General features: G+C 43.0%; 1 protein-coding gene across 1 annotated transcript in view; it reads right to left on the bottom strand.

Annotated features, from left to right (window-relative positions):
* Positions 1-15280, bottom strand: part of meltf (melanotransferrin) — a 61328-nt gene extending 46048 nt beyond the window's left edge. The window contains exons 1-3 of the mRNA XM_078564111.1: positions 15010-15280; positions 9762-9916; positions 882-981 (exon numbers count right to left, since the gene is read on the bottom strand). Coding sequence (XP_078420237.1) covers positions 882-981; positions 9762-9916; positions 15010-15088 — 334 coding nt within the window. The 5' untranslated portion in view covers positions 15089-15280. The remainder of the gene's footprint in view (positions 1-881; positions 982-9761; positions 9917-15009) is intronic.
* Between the last annotated feature and the right edge of the window lie 10439 nt (positions 15281-25719).

Genomic DNA, 25719 nt, shown 5'->3' with positions numbered 1-25719 from the left:
TAGGGATCACTGTTTAAAAATAAGGGGTTGCTTATTCAAGACAGAGATGAGAAATATTTTCTCTCAGAGGATCATGAGTCTTTGGAACTCTTCCTCAAAAGGCAGTGGAAGCAGAGTCTTTGAATATTTTTAAGGCAGAGCTAGATAGATTCTTGATTAACAAGGGGGTGAAAGGTTATTGGGGGTAGCCAGGAATGTGGGGTTGAGGTTACAATCAGATCAGCCATGATCTTATTGAATGGCAGAGCAGGCTCAAGGGGCCGAGTGGCCTACTCCTGCTCCTAATTCGTCTGTTCCTATATATGTTAGTATGTAAGTCACGAGTGTGATGGAATACTCTCCACTTGCCTGGATGAGTGCAGCTCCAACAACGCTCAAGAAGTTTGACACCATCCAGGACAAAGCAGCCCGTTTGATTGGCACGCCATCTCCCACCTTCTACATCCACTTCCTCCACTCCTGACGCACAGTGGCAGCAGTGTGTTTCATCTATAAGATGCACTGCAGCAACTGACCAAGGCTCCTTGGATTGCACGTTCCAAAGCCATGACCACTACCACCGAGAAGGACAAGGGCAGCAGATGCATGGGAACACCACCACCTGCAAATTCCCCTCCAAGCCACTCACCATCCTGACTTGGAATTATATCACTGTTCCTTCACTGTCACTGGGTCAAAATCCTGGAACTCCCTCCCAAACAGCACTGTAGGTGTACCTCCACCACATGGACTGCAGCAATTCAAGAAGGCAGCTCACCACCACCTTCTCAGGAGTAATTAGGGATGAGCAATAAGTGCTGGCCTAGCTAACAACTCCCACATCCTGTGAAAGAATTTTTTAAAACGACACTACCATAGTCGCTGGTCCCTATGTGACGTACCTTGATCATATGTCTCACCAACAACAGGCTTTAGCTTATGATGCTCTGCAGCTTGATAGAAAGTCTCACCATCCAATGACACTGCATCTGCTTCTTTGTTCTAATAAATGATCGAAGAAAGTTACCAGTTGAGTAAATAATTGATTTTGAAAACACAGTCTTAATATTTTCAATAGCAGCATCATACTGTGCAACTAAAAATGAGCTTGTATTTATAAAGCAGCTTTCATAACCTCCGAATGTCCCAAAGCATTCCTGAAGTGTATTCACTGTTGTAATGTAGAAAGCGCAGCAGCCAATTTGTGCATAGCAAGGTCCCACAATTAGCAGATATTTATTTTCAGGTTATGGCTGATGGATAAATGTTGGTCAGGATCTTCTTCAGAATAGTGCTGTGAGATATTCTTGCATCTATTCTAGAGGATAGGCAGGCATCATTTTAGCATTTTAATTGTGCATTGCAATCCCCTCGCCTGAATTCAGCAGCCATCAATTTAGCCTCTAATTATACTAGGAGACAAGGGAACAAAGTCCTTCAACTTTTAGTGTTTTGGTTCAAATCAAGCCCAGATTAAAGAAAATAAAAGTCTTTTTTGGTTAGGTGTCGGGGCCCTATGTGAAAAACGTATGGCCAATTTTAACATAATCCCTTAAGGTTACAAAACTGAACATGGTTTTAGACTGAGTGGTTCTAAACTAGCAGTCTTATTCGGAGGGTGGAATCATCCCAGATTTGCACTAAGTGTGGTTGTGGGTGGGAGAAAGGACATTTTACCTCCTGGCCACAATGTTAGCTTTTTGTGCCGTAACGCCTCATTCCCACCTCATTGATTATGCAGCCACAGTAAACACAACATCTTGCTGGTGGGTGGCCTCCAATTTGCCCGCCACACTGTTACCCCACTGCTTCCGCACTCAGGGCGCCATATTTAAACTGCAGCTGCACACACACTTCTCAATACTTGCAGCCCAGGAGGGCACCAGTGAAGGCATGGCCTGGGACGCTTTCTGGACACCGTGGCACTCGCCGCTATGTCCTCTAACCCCACTCTAGCCGCAGGAGGCCCGTCAGTCTCACCACTCCGGTTTGGGAGGCTGTGGCAGAGGTGGTCAATGCCAATGCTGTACACAACAGGTTGGCCATCCAGTGGAGAAAATGGATGAACAATCTCATCCGTGCCACCAGGGTAAGGCAACCATCTCATCATTCTAAACTCTCACTCACAAGGCCATCACATATTCACTGGCATCTCACTCCCAGCTCAAGGGACATCACCATTCACTCTCATACAAACCCTCACATCAATATCTGGCCTCATCATCTCTGGAGACTGCCTCCTCAGCCGTCACCACCTGGAGGCCGCTTGCACAGATCAACATGGGCCTCCACACACACCCTGGGATACCCCTCTTCCCCAAGCAAGCCTTGCAGCCATTGAAAAGCCACTCCTGCCTTACAGCTGGTCTGGTAGGTAGAGACCTGCCTATAGGCGATGTGGTGCTGCCTACGAAGCCTGGCGCTAATGACCACGAGTGCTGCCCGAAGAAAGGTAGGCAAATCAACCTCAAAGTCCCAAATGAAATGCAGCTTGCCAGGTGCACGTCATTTATGTACAGTTGTGAAACACGTCGGCATGACAGGATGATTCAGTGTGGGGGGGATGATTCTGGTGAGCAGGGTTCATAGTTAGATGCAAATGTATTAAAATGATGTTCCTGACATCCTGTGGCAGGAAACGCAGCCCAACACCGATGGGTGGAGCGGGCGATCGCAAACTGGTTTCACGACAGTGTAAAACTGATTTTTGGCCTTCTCGCCATATTGTCTGCTCATGCTCACCACGACACCCAACATCAATGGAGGTGGAAAATTCCAGCCAGAGTGCCCAAAAAATAGCAAGTGTAAGAAATTGAAACAAATATTGCAGTACAGTTCATTGAGATTACAGTTAAGGGATATATATAAGGGCCAGCAGATCATCTTTAGGGAAGATGGTGGCGTAATGACAACGTCACTGGGCTAGTAATCCAATCTGGGGATGTGGGTTGAAATCCCACCACAGTAGTTGGTAGAATTTAGATTCAATTAATAAAAATTCTAGAATTGAAAGCTAGTCTCAGTAATGGTGACAATTAAGCTATTATCAATTTTTGTAAAAACCCAACTGGTTCACTAATGTCCTTTAGGGAAGAAAATATGCCATCCATACCTGGTTTGACCTACATGTGATTCCAGATCACAACAATGTGGTTGACTCTTAACTGCCCTATGAAATGGCCTAGCAAGCTTACTCCATTCAAGGGCAATTATGGATAGGTAACAAATGTTGGCCTTGCCAGTGATGTCCACATCCCAGGAAAAATTACATTTTTTAAAAAATAGAGAAAGCTTTGTTCTGTACCAAGCCATACTGTACCTGATCTGACCATGACCATGAATGGAAAAAATGTTTCAGCCAAATTATTAATGTTCCTTATTTAAGAAAGCAACTATAAAAAAATCTCATTTATGATCTCAATGACCAATCTTGCCACCTGATTTGAATCACAGAATGGCTGCAGTACAGAAGAAGACCATTCATCCCATTGTGTCCATGCCAGCTCTCTGCAGGAGCAATTGTGATAGATCCACTCCCTCATCCTTTCCTCGTAACCCTTCAATGTTTTTATTTTCAGGTGCTTATTGATATACCTTTTGAAAGCCACAATTGGATCTGCCACCACCACACTCCCCAACAGTGCATTCTGGATTCAACCATTTGCATAAAAAGGGTTTGCCATGTTTCTTTTGCTTCTTTTGCCAATCGTCTTAAATCTGCGTCCTCTGGTTCTCAGCCCCTCTGCTAAAGGGAACAGTTTCTCTCTATCTACTCTGTCTAGACCTTTCATGATTTTTAACACTTTTATCAAATCTCCTCTCAACCTTCTCTTCTTTAAGGAAACTCTGTGCCTCTATTTATTAAGCCCAGGAATCCATGTCTTTTTAACCACTTTCTCAACCTGCCCTGCCACCTTCAATGATTTGTGCACATATACATGTCCCCAGATCTCTCTGTTCCTGCACCCTCTTTAGAATTGTACCCTTTTCTTCCTACCAAAACGTATCACTTCACTCTACATTGAAGTCAATCTGCCACATGTCCACCCATTCCACTAGCCTATTTATGTCCTCTTGAAGTCTATCCCTATCCTACTCACATTTACAACGCATCCAAGTTTAGTGTCATCTGCAAATTTTGAAATTGTGCTCTGCACACCCAAGTCTACGCCATTGATAAAAATCAAGAAAAGCAGTGGTCCTAGTATTGACCCCTGGAATTCCCATTATATGCCTTCCTCCAGTCCAAGAAACAACCATTCACCAGTATTCCCTATTTCCTACCACTCAGCCAACTTCATATTCATGCTGTCACTGTGCCTTTTTATTCCCTGGGTTTCAACTTTGCTGACAAGCCTATTGTATGGCACTTTATCAAATGCCTTTTGGAAGTCCATCTGCACCACATCACTACATTAACCATCTCAATCCTCTTTTTTATTCATTTATAGGATGTAGGCTTCACTGGCTGGGCCAGCACTTATTGCCCATCCCTAGTTGCCCTTGAGAAGGTTGTGGTGAACTGCCTTCTTAAACCGCTGGAGTCCATGTGGTGTAGGTATACCCTCAGTGCTGTTAGGAAGGGAGTTCCAGGATTTTGACCCAGCAGCAGTGAAGGAACGGCAATATATTTCCAAATCAGGGTGGTGAGTGGCTTGGAGGGGAACTTGCAGGGTGGTGGTGTTCCCTTCTATCTGCTGCCCTTGTCTTTCTAGATGATAGTGGTCGCAGGTTTGGAAGGTGCTGTTGAAGGAGCCTTAGTGAATTCCTGCAGTGCATCTTGTAGATGGTACACACTGCTGCTACTGTGCATCGGTGGTGGGAGGGAGTGAATATTTGTGGATGTGGTGCCAATCAAGCGGGGTGCTTTGTCCTGGACGGTTTCAAGCTTCTTGAGTGTTGTGGGAGCTGCACTCATCCAGACAAGTGTGGAGTATTCCATCACACTCCTGACTTGTGCCTTATAGATGGAGGACAGGCTTTAGAGAGTAAGGAGATGAGTTACTCGTCACACGATTCCTAGCCTCTGACCTGCTCTTGTAGCCAAAGTATTTATATGGCTAGTCCAGTTCAGTTTCTGGCCAATGGTAACCCCCAGGATGTTGATAGTGGGGGATTCAGTGGTGGTAATGCCATTGAACATCAAGGGGCGATGGCTGGATTCTCTCCTGTTGTCATTGCCTGGCACTTGTGTGGCACAAATGTTACTTGCCACTTGTCCGCCCAAGCCTGGATATTGTCCAGGTCTTGTTGCATTTGGACATGGGCTGCTTCAGTGTATGAGGAGTCGCGAATAGCGCTGAACATCCCCACTTCTGACCTTATGATGGAAGGTCATTGATGAGGCAACTGAAGACGGTTGGGCCGAGGACACTACCTTGAGGAACTCCTGCAGTGATGTTCTGGAGCTGAGATGACTGACCTCCAACACACAATCATCTTCCTTTTTGCGCAGTATGACTCCAACCAATGGAGAGATTTCCCCCTGATTCCTATTGACTCCAGTTTCGCTAGGGCTCCTTGATGCCACACTCGATCAAATGAGGCCTTGATGTCAAGGGCAGTCACTCTCACCTCACCTCACCTCGGGAGTTCAGCTCTTTTGTCCATATTTGAACCAAGGCTGTAACAAGGTCAGGAGCTGAGTGGCCCTGGCGGAACCCAAACTGGGCATCACTGAGCAGGTTATTGCTAAGCAAATGCCGCTTGATAGTGCTGCTCCTCAAAAAACTTAATCAAGTTAAATAATCACAGCTTGCCTCTAACAATGCCGTGCTGGCTCTCCTTAATCAGGATTTTTAGGCCCTGGGCGGGGGAGATGAGGTAGGCCAACCAAAAGTCCATTGACTTTCGGCAGGACTGGTCGATCCCGCTGGCGAGCAGACCCGGAAAATCCCAATCTAAGTTAAGTCAACTGATTACAATTACATAAAACTGATTTTAGGATGCCCGACTAAAGCAGACATTTTTGAGTAGTGCTAATGAGTTGAACAGTTGGGCTAAACTGGTACCTTCCTGTGTGTGGCTCGAGTGTACACTGTTTAGTTGGGTTGAGGGTTGTCTGAGTAACACAGAAATTATTAGCTCAGGACAAGCTGTTTACTACAGCAAGTAACCTTTTCATTTTTTTTTCTCTGGTTCGTGGTTTCTGCTGACTTGTCTGTTGTACTCTGAAAGTCTTTGTGGTTAGCAATTTGAATAATGTGGTTAGCTGGAGAATCCCAGTCATCCTGTTTTTTTCCACCAGGTGCCCGTGAAAGGAATCAACAGTAAGCTGTATTTTTTTGGTGCAGATTTTGTAACAACAAATGGGGCTTCAACTCTGGTTATTTTTGTTTCTTCTCTGTTGGAGAGAGCTGGGGGACGTCTATGGTGGAAAAATAAGAAGCTATACACAGCCATACATATCTAGAAGGGAGCTGTAACTCCCAATAACAAGTGGGCTTGGGCGAGGTGGGATGTAAAAATTTCAAACCCAAACCAACCTGTTCACTTCCAGTATTTTTTATGGAGCTGGGATGGGAGGACGGGAGGGAGGAAGCAAGCAGCCAACCGGCTCTGAGGAGGTGTGTTGCACAGTTAAAAATTTCAGTAAGGCTGGATGCCTCAGATTTTATTTCTCTTCCAGTTCTAAACCTAATTAGCTGGGTTCCTGAGCCTCACGAATCCCGGCAGCTAAAGGGAGGTGAGTGTTCTGTGGAAGAGATAAGTGTCTTTGAAACCCTGTATGTGAGCCAGGAGGAGCAGGAGTGCTTTCCCCCTAGCTCTTCAGGCTACCCTGCTTCCCATCCCATGATCACAACACCCTCTGTGCGATTGACTCCCTGGCAATCGGAAGGCCCTCCTCGCGATCACCAACCCCACCCTCCAATCTCTGCCCAATCAGTTTCCAAGCACCCGCAATCACCCCAAACCTACAGGTTATACTGTACCAACAGAGTAGGCCATTTAGTCGCTTGAGTTTGTTCTGCCATTCAATGGGACCATGCTGATCTGCAACTCAAATCTATATACATATCTTTGCCCCACATTCCTTACTATCTTTTGTTAACATACATCTCTCAATTCTGGATTTAAGATTGATCCATCATCAATTGCTGTTTGCAAAAGAGAATTCCAAATTTCTACCACCCTTTCCTCACTCCTGCAAGATCCAACTCTAATTTTTAGACTATGCCCACCTAGTATGAGAGGAAATAGGGTGGATGGAGGGAAACTGTCTATTCCTCTTAATATCTTGAAAACTGGTGTTTCAAAATGGATTTGGCCTCAGGCTTTACTGTCCTCTGTTCTTCTGAATAGGCTCCTTCTATAGTTTTATTTTAATACTCTTATTTGTAGGGCTGAACTTTCTTAGTACTGTGATAGCAGGCATGGAAGCAGGGGAGGTGGTAAAATAGGGGCATACCATGTTGGGAAGGCTCCTTGGTGTATTCCTGCCACAGGGGGTGGGGGGGGTGCCTTCCCTGGGCAAGCTGCGAATTGGATTGGCTGCCCTTGCCAAGGCTGGGGTGCTGGGGAGGGGGTTGGGTGGGGCAGCTGATTGCACTTGTTAAGGCTCCAGATAGGGACGATTTTGCGGCTGGCAGAGCAGCTCTTGTCATGTGTGGAGGCTGTCAGCATAATGGAGTAGGCCTTCCTGTGGCAGAGCTGGAGACTCCATGTTGCACTGAGGGGGGACCGTGAGCACGAAAGGCCACAAACATGACTGAACCCAATCCAGTGCAGGGGTTTCCCCTCCATCCCTATATAACTGCCGGCCTAGGTTTTTGTTTATTTCTTTTCTGCTGTGCAGCTGAACCTCCAGGTTGAAGCACCCTCACAGTCTCCAAACTGCCTCAGCAACACCCATCTCTCCCAGTGTTGCTGCTAAGACTCCAGAGCTGCCAACCCTCTGATTGGGCCTGCAGCATGCAAAGACCGGCTGCTGTTCTTAATAGGATGGCAAACTCAGTGGCGGCAAATTCGGAGGCCGCCTCTCGGAAGATAACTGAGCCAGTTTCGCTACAGGAAAATGCAGATTTGGGAACCCCACATGGTCCCAATGTCAGGGTCTTGAAGCCCGCAGCAAAATCCTACCCATAGATTCTAAATATCCAGACACATTTTTAATCATATTTTAATTCATATGTATTGAAATGCCCTGCAATCTTACAGGATAAAAAGTGTGCATCTTTCAAATACTGGGATTGATTTGAAGTTTTGGGTGACCAACCAATAGCCCAGGGCCTCCCAAACAGCGGGATCACAGAGCGAGATTTTTGGGGTCGCGAGCTCCAAGGCAGCAATGGCTGCTGTGGAGCTCGGACTGATTTCTGATAGCTGGAAGGCCTCTTTAAATCCTCACTATTTTGCTATTGGTGGGAGCGGCCTAATGAGCTGCTCTCTGAGGCTTGATTGCTGCTGCAAAAAAAGCCTGTGAAAAGGTTGGTGTTCATTTTCTTTTGTAGAAACCCTAACTTTTCATCAACTCCCTCAACTCATTAGTCAATGCCAACCAAATACAAACCCATATCTTGGGTATTTAGATGCAACAAGCTTACTACCTCTCTTGTCATTGCAACAGCCAAAGTTTGTGCAAATATGTCAAAATTTGAGAGATATACATAAGCAGTTTTAAAAAGTATATACTCACGCTTACTAAAAGTTTTATGAGTCATAATACTCATTATGGAAGGAATTTATTATTGTATTATCACACCGATATCTTCTGTTGTGTATAACTAAAACCTTATTGTGGTGATTGTCATAAAATCTGATTCTGTGTGTAATTGCAGTCTTGTATATCAAATTTCCTGTACGTGCAGAAATGGAACTTCAAGATTTTACGTAAATAAGAATTATAGAGAGTTAGAAAGATAATTATAAAGGGTTAATTATGCATGAGTCCAACTTACAATGTAGATTTTATAATATATCAAATTTTAGTTGAGGTTATTGCAAGTATTTAGCTGCTTCAAGTGCTCTGCACAATAATGATAGCACAAGCTTTCTGTCTGAAGCCCCCTGCCCCGTGCACCATGGATCAGTGGACTCATTAATGTCAAGCCAACAAGTTGTGTGGTGCTAAACGAGTGTCCTAATGCAGCTCACCAGATTGATGCCTGCTCCAGCCGGCAGTGTGGGGCTGGATCATGGAGGCAGAGGAAGCCAAGGGCACGAGTGATCCAGATTATTTCTGTGGAATGTGGAGGAGCACTCTGCATCTACTGGCCCAACAAAAATAATATTTAAATTATCTTTATTGCCCATGGAAATGACAGGAGCATATACAATGTATACTCTGGCCACATTCAACTTAAAGTGATAATTGAGGTCCTGAAACCCTAATTTTCATATTGAATTGAGCCTACCATCAAAACCAGACAGTTCTTTAAATATCCAATGGTATGTTTTAAAGTGGTGCTGGTTGCATGTCAGAATTAAATGGGCTGTAAGGATACCGATCAGATTTTGAGGTGATATGACACCAGGCGATACAAGTTAAAATCAACCCCGCCGCATGCATTGTTACCCAGCAAAACAGGTAGCTTGGCAAGAGCCTCCACCAATAATGCAATGTTATTAATTTCTAGAACTTGTATTTCAAAAAAGGAAAATAATACGAGAAAGTCATGGAAAATCAGAAAGGCAACATCGTTACTTTAGTAAAACATCTATATAGACAAAGCAGTGAAGGCCTAATAAATATTAGAGTAAACATGTCTGAAAGAAGCCAATGAGGCAAATCAGATCCAATTTTTTTAGCAAAAGTAGGAATGGGGAAAATGACCAAAACATACCGCTATCTTTTTCACACAGTCCAATGCTGAGGCTGCTATAACACAGGATATTGAAGGATGTATTTTAGCAGATTCAAAAGCTTCCTTCATATGGTTGCACTTGTTCATCTCAAGATTGGAAGTACTGCACCATCGAATCTCCTTTAATGCACATGCTGCAGGAAAGATGAAAGAGATGACAACTGGTCAACTCATATGAATTCTAGGCTGTTCTTCACCATGTGTGTTTCACTGCTAGTGAAAAGTCATTCTTGCACTGCCAATGTGTAACTGCAAGGTCTGGTTTGCAGAGAGAACCACCATTTATTAGGAGGCACTTAAATTATTATTTTTTTTTCCTAATGCATAATCCTCTGGTTGTGAAAGGCAGACAATCTTTTTCAAGCCACTTCAATAGAAGAAGCTTGAATCAGCCATTAGAAGTCGACTTACCCTCTAATATTTCCTTTGTCTCCATATCCTACTGCATAATCCTCTGGTTGTGAAAGGCAGACCAACCTTTTTCAAGCCACTTCAATAGAAGAAGCCTGAATCAGCCATTAGAAGTCGAATTACCGTCTAATATTTCCTTTGTCTCCTGACCTATAATGTGGCAGCCTAAGCTGACAGGTTAGTGAATTATGATTTTAAAGCATTATGTTTTTTTCACATTTCACAAATAAATCCAGGACATCACCACTTACAGGACAATACCTTCACCAAAAGGAATGTGGGAGTGAGCAAGGGCTCAAATATCAAATTTGGGTCACACTCAAATTCAGAAAGAATGAGTGCACAGGTTTGACGAACAGTGTAATTAATGCTTTCAGTTGTATTGCTTCCATTCTTTCCAAACAGGTTAACCTTGCATTATATTAATATTGGTCACTGTTTCTTCCAACTTATGCACGCCCCACCCTCAACTCTGCACTAATGATTAAAGTTGTCTTCAACAGGTCCTGTTTACAAGAATATACGAATGTCAACTAAGCTGGGGACGCTGATGATTTTTGCTTGTTTTTACAAATCTATTTTCATCAGTTACCTAACTTTTCATTTACTCCCATGGTGACAAATTCCTTTCCTGATAAACTATTGACTAATATTGGAATCTCCAGTGCATAAGCGACGAAGTCATAAAGTTACTCCAGCTCCTGAACCAGCTAACATTGGCCCTGGACTCCATAAATTACACTAATAAATAATTTTAAAAATTCAAGTCTCTTGTAATTTACTGCTGCTCAGGGATTTCAATACTTAAGAAATTTTAATGATGGGTCTGGCCTGCATCTTTTTTATTCATTCACAGGATGTGTGTGCCACTGGCAAGGCCACAAATAACACTCATCCTGATTGCTCTTGAGAAGCTAGTGGTGACAACTGAGTGGCTCACTAGGCCACTTCAGAGGGCACTTAAGAGTCAATCATATTGCTGTAGGTCTGGAGTCAAAATTTCTATCTGGAAAGGACATAAGTGAACGAATTGGGGCTTTATAACTATCAAGTAGTATCACTATTACTGATCCTAGCTTTTTCCAGATTTATTTAATTAATTGAATTAAAATTCACAAACTACGTTAAGAGCTAAACACATCTCTGGATTACTAGTACAGTAGCATAACCACTATGCCACGTACCCTGACAAAGACCCTGAAAGTATACAGTTGGCGGCTGGATGATAAATATGGCCCTGAGTTCGGTACATTCTATATTCTTGGCAGCCTTGCAGTGCCCTAAACACTAGGCCTTAAATTCTATCAACCTAATTGATATGTTCTTAATTGTCTGGTTCACCAATGCTGGGTATGAGTCTGAATCCCATACAGCAATGGTTCTCAAACTTCTGTGGTCGTCTACCCCTATTCAGATTTACCAACTTTTTGCATACCCCTACAGGAAGTTTCTATTTGATGCAATGTTATATGATCATTGGATACAAACAGTGCACATACTTTTTATATACATTTACTGTATTCTCATTGGTACATTTGAAAATCACTTAAATACTCCAGCTACATTTTTAACAATATGATGAAGAAGCTAATTACAAAATTTTGATCAACATATTGAAAAGATATTTGCTAACTTACAACTATATCAATTAACACCCCTCCCTCCTCAGAATCACTCAGTCAGCTGCCCTTCTTCCCAACCCCACTCCATTCAGTCACTCAGCAGCCCCTCTTGCCAACCCAACTCCACCCACTCAGTCACTCAGCATCACTTCTTCCCAACCCCCTCACTCAGCAACCCCTCTTCCCAACCCCCTCATTCAGTCACTCAGGAACCCCTCTTCCCAACTCACTCACTCAGTAACCTCTCTTCCCAACTCCCTCACTCACTCACTCAGCAACCTCTCTTCCCAATTCCCTCACTCACTCAGCAACCCCTCTTCCCAACACCCTCACTCAGCAGCCCCTCTTCCCAACTCCAGTCCACCCACTCACTCATTTAGTAGCCCCTCTTCCCAACCCCACTCCATACACTCACTCACTCAGCAGCCTCTCTTCCCAACCCCTTCAATCACTCAGCAGCCCTGCTTCCCAACCCCACTCCACCCACTCACTCACACAGCAGCCCATCTTCCCAACCCCCTCCTTGCAACTCACTCACTCAGCAGCCCCTTTTCCCAAACCCCCTCCCTCACTCACTCATTCGGCAGCCCCCTACCCCTATTCACCCCTTTGTGTCTTTGTGAGGCGGCTCCACCAGGGTGACAACTTTGGCCAGGTAGGCCATGTCTGCCCAGCGGTCCGCTGACCTATGGGTCAAGCAGCCACCTCTCCCACTCGGAGAGTGTTTCAGCCATCAGCTGCTGCTCTAGCATCACCGCCACATCAATGCTCAGGCTCATGTGCCACCACTCACCTTCTCACTAGAGTGCTATTAGCAGCAAGCACGGGAAAGGAACAACCTGTGATTGGAGGAGCAGCAGGAAAGGTGAGTGGTGGCACATGAGTTCGAGCACCAGAGACACTTGCTTTTGGGAACTCCTGGACTACAAAGAGGGGGAGGCAGAGATTGGAAAAAAATGTTATCCTTGAAAGTCCGCTATTACACAATTAAAAGAAACGTACTGCCTAGAGACATCTGACATACCCCCACTTTGGGAACCACTGTCTTACAGTATAATGGTGAGTATGTATCTTATTCTCAGGCAAAATACTGCTGGGGATTTGAAGCTTAACAATCTAGTTCTGCATCAGATTCAATATATGCAAACTTCACAATTATCTCACCCATCAAATCTCCGTTCTTCAAAGAATTCTGTCACAACCATGAAGAACAAGCCAATTATTCATGTGATGCTCTCCACATAAATATTACATAGAACAAAGAGAACGGCAAAGCTAGTCTGAAGTCAAATATATGACCACTGATCTCAATGTTCTGTTTAGATGACTTGACTCATTTACACAGAAATAGCAATTTTCTGTTGATCAGTCTACCTTCCAATTCTGCATGGAGCTATGTTGAATATTCATTTATGCATTATTTCTAAATGTAATAGCTTCTTTATGTAAATAAGGTCATACAAACAATCCATTTTGTGAAATTATCAAGGTAATTAATTCAGGGCACATATCCCTGGCAAACATTACATAAAATATTATCTGTTCATGCTGTTTTCTTTTTGAAATTAATCTAATTAAATTGCATTGTGCAATATTAGCACGTGAGCAGTTAATACATTTGTATGAAATTTCTTTGTCCACTCTTTCAGCAGAGGTATTAACTTGTTTATTTTGAAGAGCTTTTTTAAAAACACACAAATAATTTTGTGTGAATGTGTTACATATTCATATGCTAACATTACACCACATGATTCATGTTACAAACATGTTGAATCCTATTCTTCCCCTGCCCATCATGGCCTCACTGTATCTTGAAATATTAGGTATACGGTTCCTTAATTGATTCTTCACAAAGTGAGCTCAAGATCCATCCAGAAAAGCTGCAGAGTGGATACAAGGTGTTTCCCCTTACATAGGGGGAATAAAACAGATGCTGAATTACTGTAGTGCATTGATGTGAATCTCCAATCAGCCAGATAGCAGAGACACGGACAGGGTCCTCTGAACCAGCCTCTCATCAGGTTGTCAAATAGAGTCTACATTTCAACTTGCTGCCTGGTCATGAAACTGGCATTGTGGAACAATCGCTTGTTATAGAGACTGGTCTGATTTTCATTTCCATTGAAATCTCCCTTGAAATCAACGTTGAAATGTCATCTAATTTGATCAATTGGGTTTGGGTGTACATTGAATCAATCGGCAACAAACAATAGCAGGCATCAATGTGCATCAGCATCAGCATGTGGAATTCTGAACGTTCACATTCAAGAAGTTTTTTTTTGCGTCTGATTCTTCAGTACCACACTTTAATTTTTAGCTTCCTGTCTGGAGTACCTTAAAAGCTAGTAGCTGGGAATTTAGTGGTGGATTGGGTCCAAGTCTTAAGCAGTTTAGTGACAGTGATAGCCTGGACCCTAGATTGTCAAGAAATAGGATTTGGACTAACAACCTATCAGTTTACTGATGGCTATCTGTCCAAGTTCCTTGTGTGCTACTCTCGATGTTCTGATGAAGAGTCATTCGGACTCGAAACGTTAACTGTATCCCTCTCCGCAGATGCAGTCAGACCTGCTGAGTTTTTCCAGGTATTTTTGTTCTTGTTCACGATGTAATGTGACTCCTGCTAATTGAGCGGTGGGTTTGTGTGGGACTTCTTGACTGTCTAGATGGAGTATGAGTCAATGTCTGCCAATCTAATGGTAGGCGCGAGTCTGTATGTCGGAGGACCGGGCAATCTCATAGAGGCTCGCCCTATTGAATTGTATTATTTTTCTGCTTCGACTACATATTCACAGAATTTGGATTTAACACCGTGAATCCAAATATGAATATACTATCTTGAATATGCAATACTGCATAGATTAAAGAGCTAAAATCTAAGATTAGATTAGAAAGAGCCAAGTGGTACAAAGGGCAGAAAGCTTAGCAATACAAATTCTTCACAATAAACACAAAATTCAAATAATAGGTATTCACTAATACTTCTGTTTGTCATTTCTAAAATACATTTAAAACCACACAAGATGCGTTAAATATTGTGCGCTAATTATTTTGAAACTGTCCACTTGAATTCGTCCACACACGCCTTCTCCAAACAGACTGAATATTATCGACTTTCTTAGCAGTCTTATGCCTTTAGCCTCAGATTACATCCCTCCAGTTTGCCTCGAACTGAAAGACTTTTTTGTACTTGCCCAAATTGAAGATGCCGACTAAAATGCACACAGCCCATAGAGCGGAACCCTGCATGGTGCGTCCCACGTTAAAAACCATCGAAGACGTTCTCTCCACCTTGATTTCTTCAGCTCTCTTTGTACCTCGCGGCGATGCCCGACTCCCTCTTGTCAAGTTAATGATTGTAAGAGGCAAAAGCTGAGGTTAAGAATCGGACTTTTCCTGAGTCATATTGCAAGTTGCACAATGTCCTTCAGAGTTTTTACTTTATTTATCGCTCCAGGAAAAATTATGCAATTTTTTTTCTCCGTAATTCTTCCAACCTAAAGGTATCGCCCAAAGACCAAACAGCGTGTAAAATGAGGACGCTCAACTAAGCATATCTATGTACCGTGGTCATAACGCGTCTTTCAGATCCTGATACACTGTAGACTTTGTGTTTCACAGATTTTTTTTTAAAGGGGTATGACCTAGTTCGTCGCAATTTCTGCTGTGTACAGTATATAATATCAAGAAAAATTATTAGAAAAACAACATTCTTGCTGGATAAACCAAAGTTGTAATATAAATAATTCATAAACTGTACATTGGTGAAAAAAGTAATTGTTTAACAGCATTGTAGAAAGAGGCATTGTTTAATGAAGAATATTTTCAAACTTATACCTAAATATCAAATGCTTGTTTTAGGAAATTAAAGACATTATGCTTCATAAAACAATGTTCGCAAATATCATTGCTTCACTTACTTTTAAGGTTATCACAATGGAAGTACAAGGCTGACTTTTTCTGGGTTTCTGTCCTTTCCCAAACAATAAATGGTTTTCCTAATACTTATGAAGACAAAAGAGGTTCTATTTTTTTCAGGAGGGGGCGAAATCGTCTTGTTGCGAATAACTTATGTTCCTTATGGACCGCCTGCAAGTATGATCCACTTCCAGGAACCATCAGCAAATACACTCCCAGGAACTCTCGTTCAAGCTTCAGAAATAGTGGCAACCCTCTAAGGGAAAACAGTGTTGCCTTCAGAGAAAAGGTGTTTTTAATTAGTGTATGGTAACAAAAATAATGCATCAACAGACTCAGCAAATACAGAAAGTTACAAGAACCTGTTAACCTTACAGATCACCCGACTTCCCTTCATCAGCACTTCGGGATTGAATAAGTTTGAAGACCTATAATGAAGACAATCCTCCCTTTAGCCAATGATAACATTCCATTTGTCAGGAAACCACTTCTTGTATTTGCTGTTGGCATCAAGGAACATAGGAAATAGGAGCAGGAGTAAGCCATTCGGCCACTCAAGCCTACTCCGCCATTCAGCTAGATCATGACTACTCTTCTGACTCAATGCCATTTTCCCGTACCATCCCCACATCCCTTGATGTCTTTAATATCTAAAAATCTGTCAATCCCTGTCTTGAACATATTCAATGACAGAGCCTCCACAATGCTCTGGGGTAGAGACTTCCAAAGATTCACCACTCTTTGAGTGAAAAAATTCCGCCTCATCTCAGTCCTAAATAGCCTACCCCATACTCTGAGACCATGTACCCTTGTTCTAGACACCCAACTCCCCCACCCCAGCCAGGAAACATCCTGTCTGCATCTACCCTGTTGAGACCTGTAAGAATTTTGTATGTTTCAATGAGATCATCTCTTATTCTTCTAAACTCTAGAGAATATAGGCCCAGTCTCCTCAATCGCTTCTCATAGGACAATCCTGCCATCCCAGGAATCAGTCTGGTGAACCTTCGTTGCATTTCCTCTATGGCAAGCATGTCCTTCCTTAGGTAAGGAGACCAAAATTGTACACAATACTCCAGGTGTGGTCTCACCAAGGCTCTATACAATTGCAGCAAGACCTCTTTATTCCTGTATTCAAATCCTCTTACAATAAAGGCCAACACACCATTTGCCTTCCTAATTGCTTGCATGTTAGCTTTCAGTGACTCATGAACAATGACGTCCAGGTCCCTTTGGACATTAACATTTGCCAACCTCTCACCGTTTAAGAAATATACTGCATTTTTGTTTTTCCTTCCAAACTGGATAACTTCACATTTTTCCACATTGTAATCCATCTGCGATGTTTTTTGCCCATCTCATTTATTTAGCCTGTCCAAACCCCCTTAAAACCTCTTTGCATCCTCCTCGCAACTCACATTCCCACCTAGTTTTGCGTCAGCAGCAGACTTGGAAATATCACGATTCTCATTCTCACATCCAAATCATTGATAACGATTGTGAATAGCTAGGGCCCAAGCACTTGTGGTACCCCACTAATCACAGCCTGCCAACCTGAGAATTACCTGTTTATTCCTACTATCTCTATTTTCAGATGAGCTACCTTAATAAATCCCAATCCCAGGAGAACATCCACTTCAGTAAATTCCCCAGCCAGCTTCACATAGAGTCCTAACTTCGTATAATTCAAGTTTAAACTTCTCGCTATAACTCTCAAATCTATTCCAATAACAACAACTTGCATTTATATAATGCTATGGGAAAACATCCCAAGGCACTTCATTGGAGCATTATCAAACAAAATTTGACACCTAGGCACACAAGGAGATATTAGGACAATTAGGACAAAAACTTGATCAAAGGAAGGTTTTAAGAAGTGTCTTAAAGATGAAGAAAGAAGAAGAAATGTGGAGAAGCTTAGGGAAGGGGATTTTAGAACTTAGGGTTCAGGCAGTTGAAGACACGGCTGGTAGCCAGGTGATTTTTCTTTTTTATTTACACAGCTTTTGTGGGCCAGGAGGAGCTGGAGTGTTCCACCAGGCCCCAGAAAGAAACCATGAGCCTCCTTTGTCCTGGGCATCCCCTTGCACAAACTGGATTTCCTTCTGGTGACCGTTCCTACCTTTGACTCATTGCAACATTTTTGCTAATATTAGCACGGTCAAAATCCAGTATTCACAGATAAGGTAAAAGCCTGCTCTGTTGGACCACTGCAAGAATTCTTGCCAAAACAACAAGCAATCTCAATTTAGTTCAATCATAAAACTGTCTACAGCTCAATTTTCCTTGGGAAAACAAATATAGATGGCATAACAGAGCTTAATCTTCCAAAGGGGCCTAAAGCTAAATGTTGGAGCTGAGTAGGATAAGTGCTAATTGCATCTAACCCAAAATCAACCTGATCTGGCAATGTTTGCAAAAGTGAGAAAATGTTTGTTTTTCTACATTGACACCCGTCAAGCAAGGCTTAATATGAACAAAAATAAATCAACAACTGCAACATGTCTGCACTGTCACACAAAGTTTAAAACAATTGATTTTACCTAAAGTATTTTTAGAACTGCCAAAATCATGAACGTCTTGCAGTAAATTCATTGCATCTCCAGCCACAATCCTGAAAACACATTACTAATAACCTCTCCTCTAAAGAAAAAAGAAAGTTTGCATTTATATAGAACCTCCGCACATCCTAAGGTGCTTTAAAGCCCATGAAGTTTTTTGAAATGTAGTCACTGTTGTAAAGTAGGAAATAATCAGCATCAGCAATTCCAACTATCATGTGCAAAACCACAGCAATTATTGATTATGAAACATTTTCACACCCAACAATTATAATACAAACCCCTGTGGATCTTATATTTTCTCACTGTAAAACACTCATATGTCATTTATATTCTAATTGTCCTGAGTTCTGCACATACTGTTCACATTGTGCTATGTCAGACAACTTCTTTGCCCAATGTAGAGAAATATTCTAAGACTTCCCTTAAGTATGTCAAAATAATGGAGTCAGTAGTCAGACTGAATACTGGGAAAGGACTTGCGATAATTAAAGCACAAAGTTTTGTATAAACTTTCCTTACCAGGAAGAGAAGAGGCCACAGGCCCAAGACTGCCTCATTAATGGAGACATAAGTATGTCCTTCCTTATCCAGACATCTAAGAGATCTCTGATGAGTAAAAAAACTGGTAAGTTAGGAAGCAAGCAAGTGACCAGACATGTCTAGGTGCTCCATTGTTTTGGAGGTCATTAGGGCTACCAACGTGGCTGTGGAATGTGATTGACACTAAAAATGCTGAACCCTTCCAACACATAATTAGTCAATAGAATTGAAACAACTCCTTTGTGAATTACAGATATATAAAATGGTGTTTTTGACAGTGAGGCATCTCAAACTTCAGTCATCGATCCATGATTAGTTTAGTCATAATTCCTTTGCCTGTTTTAGTAGCAATCATTGTAACAGAAGATATAGTCCATTGCCTAGTATATGTTGAAGGAGGTCTCTATAAAATCAGAAAGTGTATCTCAAAAGAGAGGAGGAAAACAGTTACCATAGTTAAGATTACTGGTATATACCTACACCAGCTAGTATGATGCTTAGATTTACAAGTTTGTTTGAGATCAAGGGGTGAAATTTAAGGCAGCAGGCCCAGATACAGCCATTGGCATGGAAGGTGAATTTGTGCAGCAGTAGAAGATCCATGATGAGCCTGCACAAATGGGGTTCATCATTATGATATACTAATTCAGACACTGTTCTCAACTGCAATTTTATAATAGCAAGCAGTTAAAGCTAAATCACTGTGATATTACTGAACTAGGTTTGTAGCCTCTGTTATTTACTTTTTCAATTGATTTTATCCAGTAATCATTTGAAAACTCATTGTTTTAAGTTGAAGTGCTGTCTACAATGATTCTAAGTTTAATAAACAATTGTAAAAATTACCCCAGCTTTTCTTCACTACAAACTATCTTCATACACCTTTTCCCCTGCCAACTCCACCCACACTTCCAATAATAAGTGTGAGGAGCTCATGACATCTTTGTCCTTAAGATTGAGACCATTCATTCAGCTGCCTCTGCTGATTCCCTCCATCCTGTTAGTCTACCAAGCCAAAATTTCCCCTAGGTTTTTCCCAACCCAGCCTTTTCTCTATTTTTTCTGCTTTTTTCCCTCACGTTCTCTCCTAGCTCATCTTGTCCATGAAACCAACCTTCTGCTCCCTCAACCCTGTCCTCACCACAGCCAACTTCCCTTCCTAGCCTCCATGTTAGCTTGCATTAATGATTCCCTCTCCTCAGGTCCTGGCCTCCCCAACTTCCTTGAAAAATCAACCCTTGACACCCCTCCAACCTTGCAATCACTTCCAACCTCCCTTTACTCTCCAAAGTCCTTGAACGTGTTCTCACTTCCCCAATTCATTTTTCATTTTTCCTACAACACATTGGATCCCTCCATTCAGGTTTCTGCTGCTGCCACAGTCTGGAAATTGTCCTTCTCAAATTCACAAGTGGCTTCCTATGTGACTGTGATTGTGGTAAGTTATCCTTCCTCATCCTTCTCCACCTACCTGCAGGTTTTGATGCTATTAACCACATCATCCTCGTCCAACACCTCTCCTACAACATCCAGCTGGGTGGGACAACCTTTGCCTGATTCCATGTTCATCTATCCAGTCATAGCTAGGGAATCATTTGGATTCTCTTCCCACTCCTGCACCATTGCCTCTTGAGCCCCCAAAGAATCTATCCTTGGCCCCCTACTATTTCTCATCTACATGTTGTACCTTAATGACATCTTGCAAAATCTTGCTAAATCTCACATATATGTTGTCAAAACCCAGCTCTACCTCACACCACCTTTCCCTCCAGTACCTCTTTTTTAAAATAGTGCAGAATTGGATCAGCAGAAATCTCCTTCAATTAAACGTCAAGAAGACTGAAATCATTGTCTTTGGTTCCCACCACAAATTTTGTTTCCTAGCCACCAACTCCAACCCTCTCCCTGGCTACAATCTGAGGATGAATCGGACTGTTTGTAACCTTGGTATCCTATTGGGCTCGAGTTGAGCTGCCAAGCCCATTTCTCCTACATCACCAACACCACCAACCTCCACCTTCAGGAGATAATCCGCCTTCGTCCCTGCCTCAGCTCTCATTTGCTGTTACACCCCTCATCCATACATTTGTTACCTCAAGGCTTGACAATTACAATGCTCTCCTGGCAATTTCCCACCTGTACCCCTGTAAATATGAACTCCTCCAAAACTCTGCTATCCAGATCCTAACTTGCACCAAGTCCCATTCACCAATTATCCCTGTGCTCCCTGACCCTACAATATCTTCTGGCCCAGCTAGCCCTCAATTTAAAAATTCTCATCTTTATTTCCAAATGCCTCCATGGCCTTGGCCCTCCACATCTCTGCAAACATCTTCGGTCCAATAACCCGCTGAGATCTCTGTATTCCTCCAATTCTAGCCTCTTGCTGATTTCCTTAGCTCCATCACTGACAGTCATGCCTTTATCTGCCTAGGCCCTAAGCTCTGAAATTTCCTCCTTCTCCATTCCAACAACCCTCTACGATCTTGGTGCCCCTCCAATTCTTCACCCCACAATTGGCAGTCATACCTTCAATTCTGAAATTCCCTCCCTAAATCTCTTTGCCCCTCTACCTCTCTCTCCTTTCTTACGGTACTCCATAAAACCTACATCATTGACCAAACTTTTGGCTACCTATCCCAATACCTCCTTATGTTTGATAAGACTTCTGTGAAGTGCCTTGGGATATTTTACTACATTAATGGCACTATATAAATACAAGTTATTGAAAACTGATGAGAAAATGTTAATTAATTCACTTAATATTTTGTGTGGATCCTGATAGGGAGTCGGTAATGTTAATGATAATATACTCCACTGGTTGATCTAAGATGGTTCAGTGAGTCAAATTGAAACATCATTAGCTCCTAGGTTTAGAATGGGCAATAAACCCCAGATGGTTCCTTGATAAGGTGTTGATAAGGGATTAAGGATTCATCAATCCCAGTGTTTTTATATTAATTTCTCACACTATTATAACCTGCTCATTTAAATGTCATCAACATAAGATTTTATGGTGCAGGCATTCAAGTATAAGTATAAAGAATATAGCTTAAAATTTATCATGTTGTACTGTCACTTGTTAAAATATGTTAGATTTATCTATATCTATTGGAATACAGCTTTCTTTACGCTGACTGCTCTTAACTCAATAAGAAATGTTTAAATGGTATTGTATTGCGCTGATTAGAAATGTACAGTTTACAAATCTAAGTTCACAGGCTGGTAATTACAACACCAGGGCAATGGTGACTCAGCTACTGCATCCAGAAATCAGTGTTTGAATTTCAGTCTTAGCTAGTCACAATCTGGTCATCGCACAATGGTTGAATGTAACTCCTGACAGTTTGACCGAGGAACAGGGCTGGTGTCATGTAGGTGCTGGACGGTTAGCTTCCTTTGATTGAGAATGAAACTTGGGAGGGATTGAGAGGAGGAAATACAGTAGAAATTGTTCAAAAAAAATTGAGCAGGTAAGTTTAGTTTCAATCCAGCTTTTAAAAAAAATTATCTGGCACGTTCTTCATGTTTGCTTTAGAATTGCACTTTTGCTTGTTTTGGAATATATTAATCAAGATATTCAAGGGTAGTTTTTCCAGTGTTTCAATAGCTTTAACTACAGAAAGAAGAAGCTCTTTGTCTTTCTGGGTGCAGGCTGCATGGTAGAGTAATTAAAGTGAGAATGACAAGATGACATACTGAACAGAACAAGCTATTGTATCAATGCTCCATATATCAATTTAATAATAATGTTCATTAAAGATCAAGGCTTTCAAAGTTAAAATGTGCTGAACACACTGGAGGTTACTTTGATTCCAACTATATTAGACTGGGGATAGGTTTGAAGTTTCAAATTAAACCTCATTAAATTCTTTTTGTTATTTTCACCAATGGTTTGTGTTATTTTTGTATTAATTATTCATTTGAAAATAATGACAACAGCTCATAAAAATTATAAACAAAACTTTGAACTTAATAATTACATATATTCTAATGCAAATATGCAAATAAGTGATTTGGCTTTGCACCGCTCCATTATGATGGTATTAAATTATCATTCACTTTCACTTCATGGAAACATAGAAACTAGGAGCAGGAGTAGGCCATTCGGCCCTTCGAGCCTGCTCCGCCATTCATTATGATCATGGCTGATCATCCAACTCAATAGCCTGCTCCTGCTTTCTCCCCATATCCTTTGATCCCTTTCACCCCAAGAGCTATTTCAAACTCCTTCCTGAAAGCATACAATGTTTTAGTCTCAACTACTTTCTGTGGTAATGAATTTCACAGGCTCACCACTCTCTGGGTGAAGAAATTTCTCCTCATCTCAGTCCTAAATGGTCTACCCCATATCCTCAGACTGTGACCCCTGGTTCTGGACTCCCCCACCATCGGGAACATCCTTCCTGCATCTACCCTGTCTAGTCCTGTTAGAATTTTATAGGTTTCTATGAGATCCCCCCTCATTCTTCTGAACTCCAGCGAATGTAATCCTAATCGACTCAATCTCTCCTCATATGTCAGCCCTGCCATCCCAGGAATCAGCCGGGTAAACCTTCGCTGCACTCCCTCTATAGCAAGTACATCCTTCCTCAGATAAGGAGACCAAAACTGCACACAATATTCCAGGTGTGGTCTCACCAAGGCCCTGTACAATTGCAGCAAGACATCCCTGCTCCTGTACTCGAATCCTCTGGCTATGAAGGCCAACATACCATTTGCCTTCTTTACCGCCTGTTGCACCTGCATGCTTCAGTCCACTAGCACTACGTAAGTTAGAATCTGAATACATTTTCTTCCAGTGTTGCAATGTGGGGAACACTATTATTGAACAGTAGTATTGTGCGTAGATGGGAGAGACCTAGGTTTAAACTCCTACTCTGTGGTGTTCCTGATATCAGTCACATTCTGTGTGGTAGTGCTTGTTTGGACACTAGGGGCCGGATTGAGTCAGGAATACTCTGTGGACCTTTAAAAGTGGTGACTGGGACCGGATGCAGAAGTTCCAAACACATTTCTGACAGGTCCAATTTTTTGCCTGTAGGGATAACGGGTAGGGCATGATTCACACAGGGTGGAAAACCAAATTCAGCTGAGTTTAAACAGACCTTGAGTGGAATTTTCCCAAATTTGCACTAAGTGCATTAATGGGCAGGTTTTCATGCCGTATCGTCCCGATCCGCCTCATTATTTATGCACTCCCAGGAAACATGCCATTTCCATGATGTGCAGGGTCTCATTCATCCGCCCGCCGTCACCCTGCCGCTGCATCATGCCGGGCGCCATGTTTAAAGTCCGGCTGCAAGCAAACATCTCAGTTCTTCCACATGGCCCTGAAACTGAAGAAGACGGCAGCCCCCAGGGTCAGCGACACATCTCTCGAGCGACTTTTGGATGCTGTGCAGGATCACCAGGATGTCCTCTAACCCTGCTCTGGCTACAGGATGGGCAGCAACAGCACTAACCCAGCTTGGGAGGTATTGGCAGTGGTGGTCAGAGCCAACGCTCAGCAAAAGAGGACAGCCACCCAGTGCTGCAAGAGGATGAATGATCTCCTCAGTTCCTCTAGGGTAAGTCACTCATCTCATCACTCAACTCACACACTCACAAACCCATCACACAGGGCCCGCACACACTGATATTTCAAGGGACATCACCATTCACTCTCTCACACTCACCATCATTGTCCTCATCCCATCCATGGGACCACTCAACACCAACACAGGCCAGGCATACTTATCATCTGGCCTGGCAGGCATCCTGCTTACACTTTCTCCATCTCTATCCATGCAGGACAAGCTGGCACACAACAAGAGCGAGAGTTCGCAGGCCAGTGGCAGAATGCCCGAAATCAATGTCCTCACAGACTTTGAAAACAGAGCTATCCAGTTGGCCGGCGAGGATCCGGACCGGCTCTGTGCTGATGGTGAGGTTGATGCTGCTCTACCAAGTGAGGATCCAGCAGTGCAACATGCATTTGACAACCATGCCACAAGTCTTGTATCCTCTTTCACAGGCCACTGTCATGCACTAGTTATCTCTCCTGGCTTTCACAGGCACATACGCCAAACAGCCGACAGAGTCCAGGATCCAGGGTCTCCAATCAAGCCCCGAAGAAACCTCTGCTGAGGAATCTGGAGGCATCCTCCCTTAAGTCCCGTCACAGCGTTCACCTACACCCTCCACCAGCGCAGAGACACAGACCTCAGTGAGACCTAGCTTTAGAGTAGCCCCGGGATCACAATCTGATGAGCACATCACACTGTCTGATCCACTGCAGGTGGCAGCAGGGACTTACCAGGTGTCTGACACACGGAGGACTGCTGGAAGCCAGAACATTGCTGAGTCCAAGTCAGATGACGAGCCTCTTGACTCAGTCATGTCACTGTTGCTGCAGCTGCAAAGGCAAGCTTGGAAATATCAGGAAGGGATGTCCGCTGTGCTCTCCAGATTGCAAGGCACGATGGAGGAGTCCGTCCGCCTTCAGTCTGAGGTGATAGCGTTGGCATGCCAATGCACAGAGGTCAATACTGGTAGGATGGCGGCCGCCATGGAGACCTTGGTCCAGGACTTCGCTCCTGCATTGCTGCATGGGCTCAACTCCATCGCTGATGCCATAGTTGGCCTCCAAAAGTGTACATGAGAGGGGTGCCAGACAGCTTGATCTCACTCCAGCTACCCCTACTCCTCAAGGGCACCCATAGGGAGGAGGATCTGCAGGTGCACATTCCAGGCCCATCCATCCAGGTGACTCCGGGATGTCCAGCCCATCCAACTCCCCTCTTCCCAGGACCTCAGCAGCTCTAGCTCCACAGGCCAAGGAGCATGCCACTGCCACACAGCAGGACCCTGAAAGAAGGCTGGGGCCCTCTAGATCTCAGC

This window comes from Cetorhinus maximus, chromosome 19, assembly GCF_964194155.1.
Source record: "Cetorhinus maximus chromosome 19, sCetMax3.hap1.1, whole genome shotgun sequence".
Taxonomy (NCBI): Eukaryota; Metazoa; Chordata; class Chondrichthyes; order Lamniformes; family Cetorhinidae; genus Cetorhinus; species Cetorhinus maximus.
Note: the sequence above shows the minus strand (reverse complement) of the source record. Positions and strands in the feature narration are given on the sequence as shown.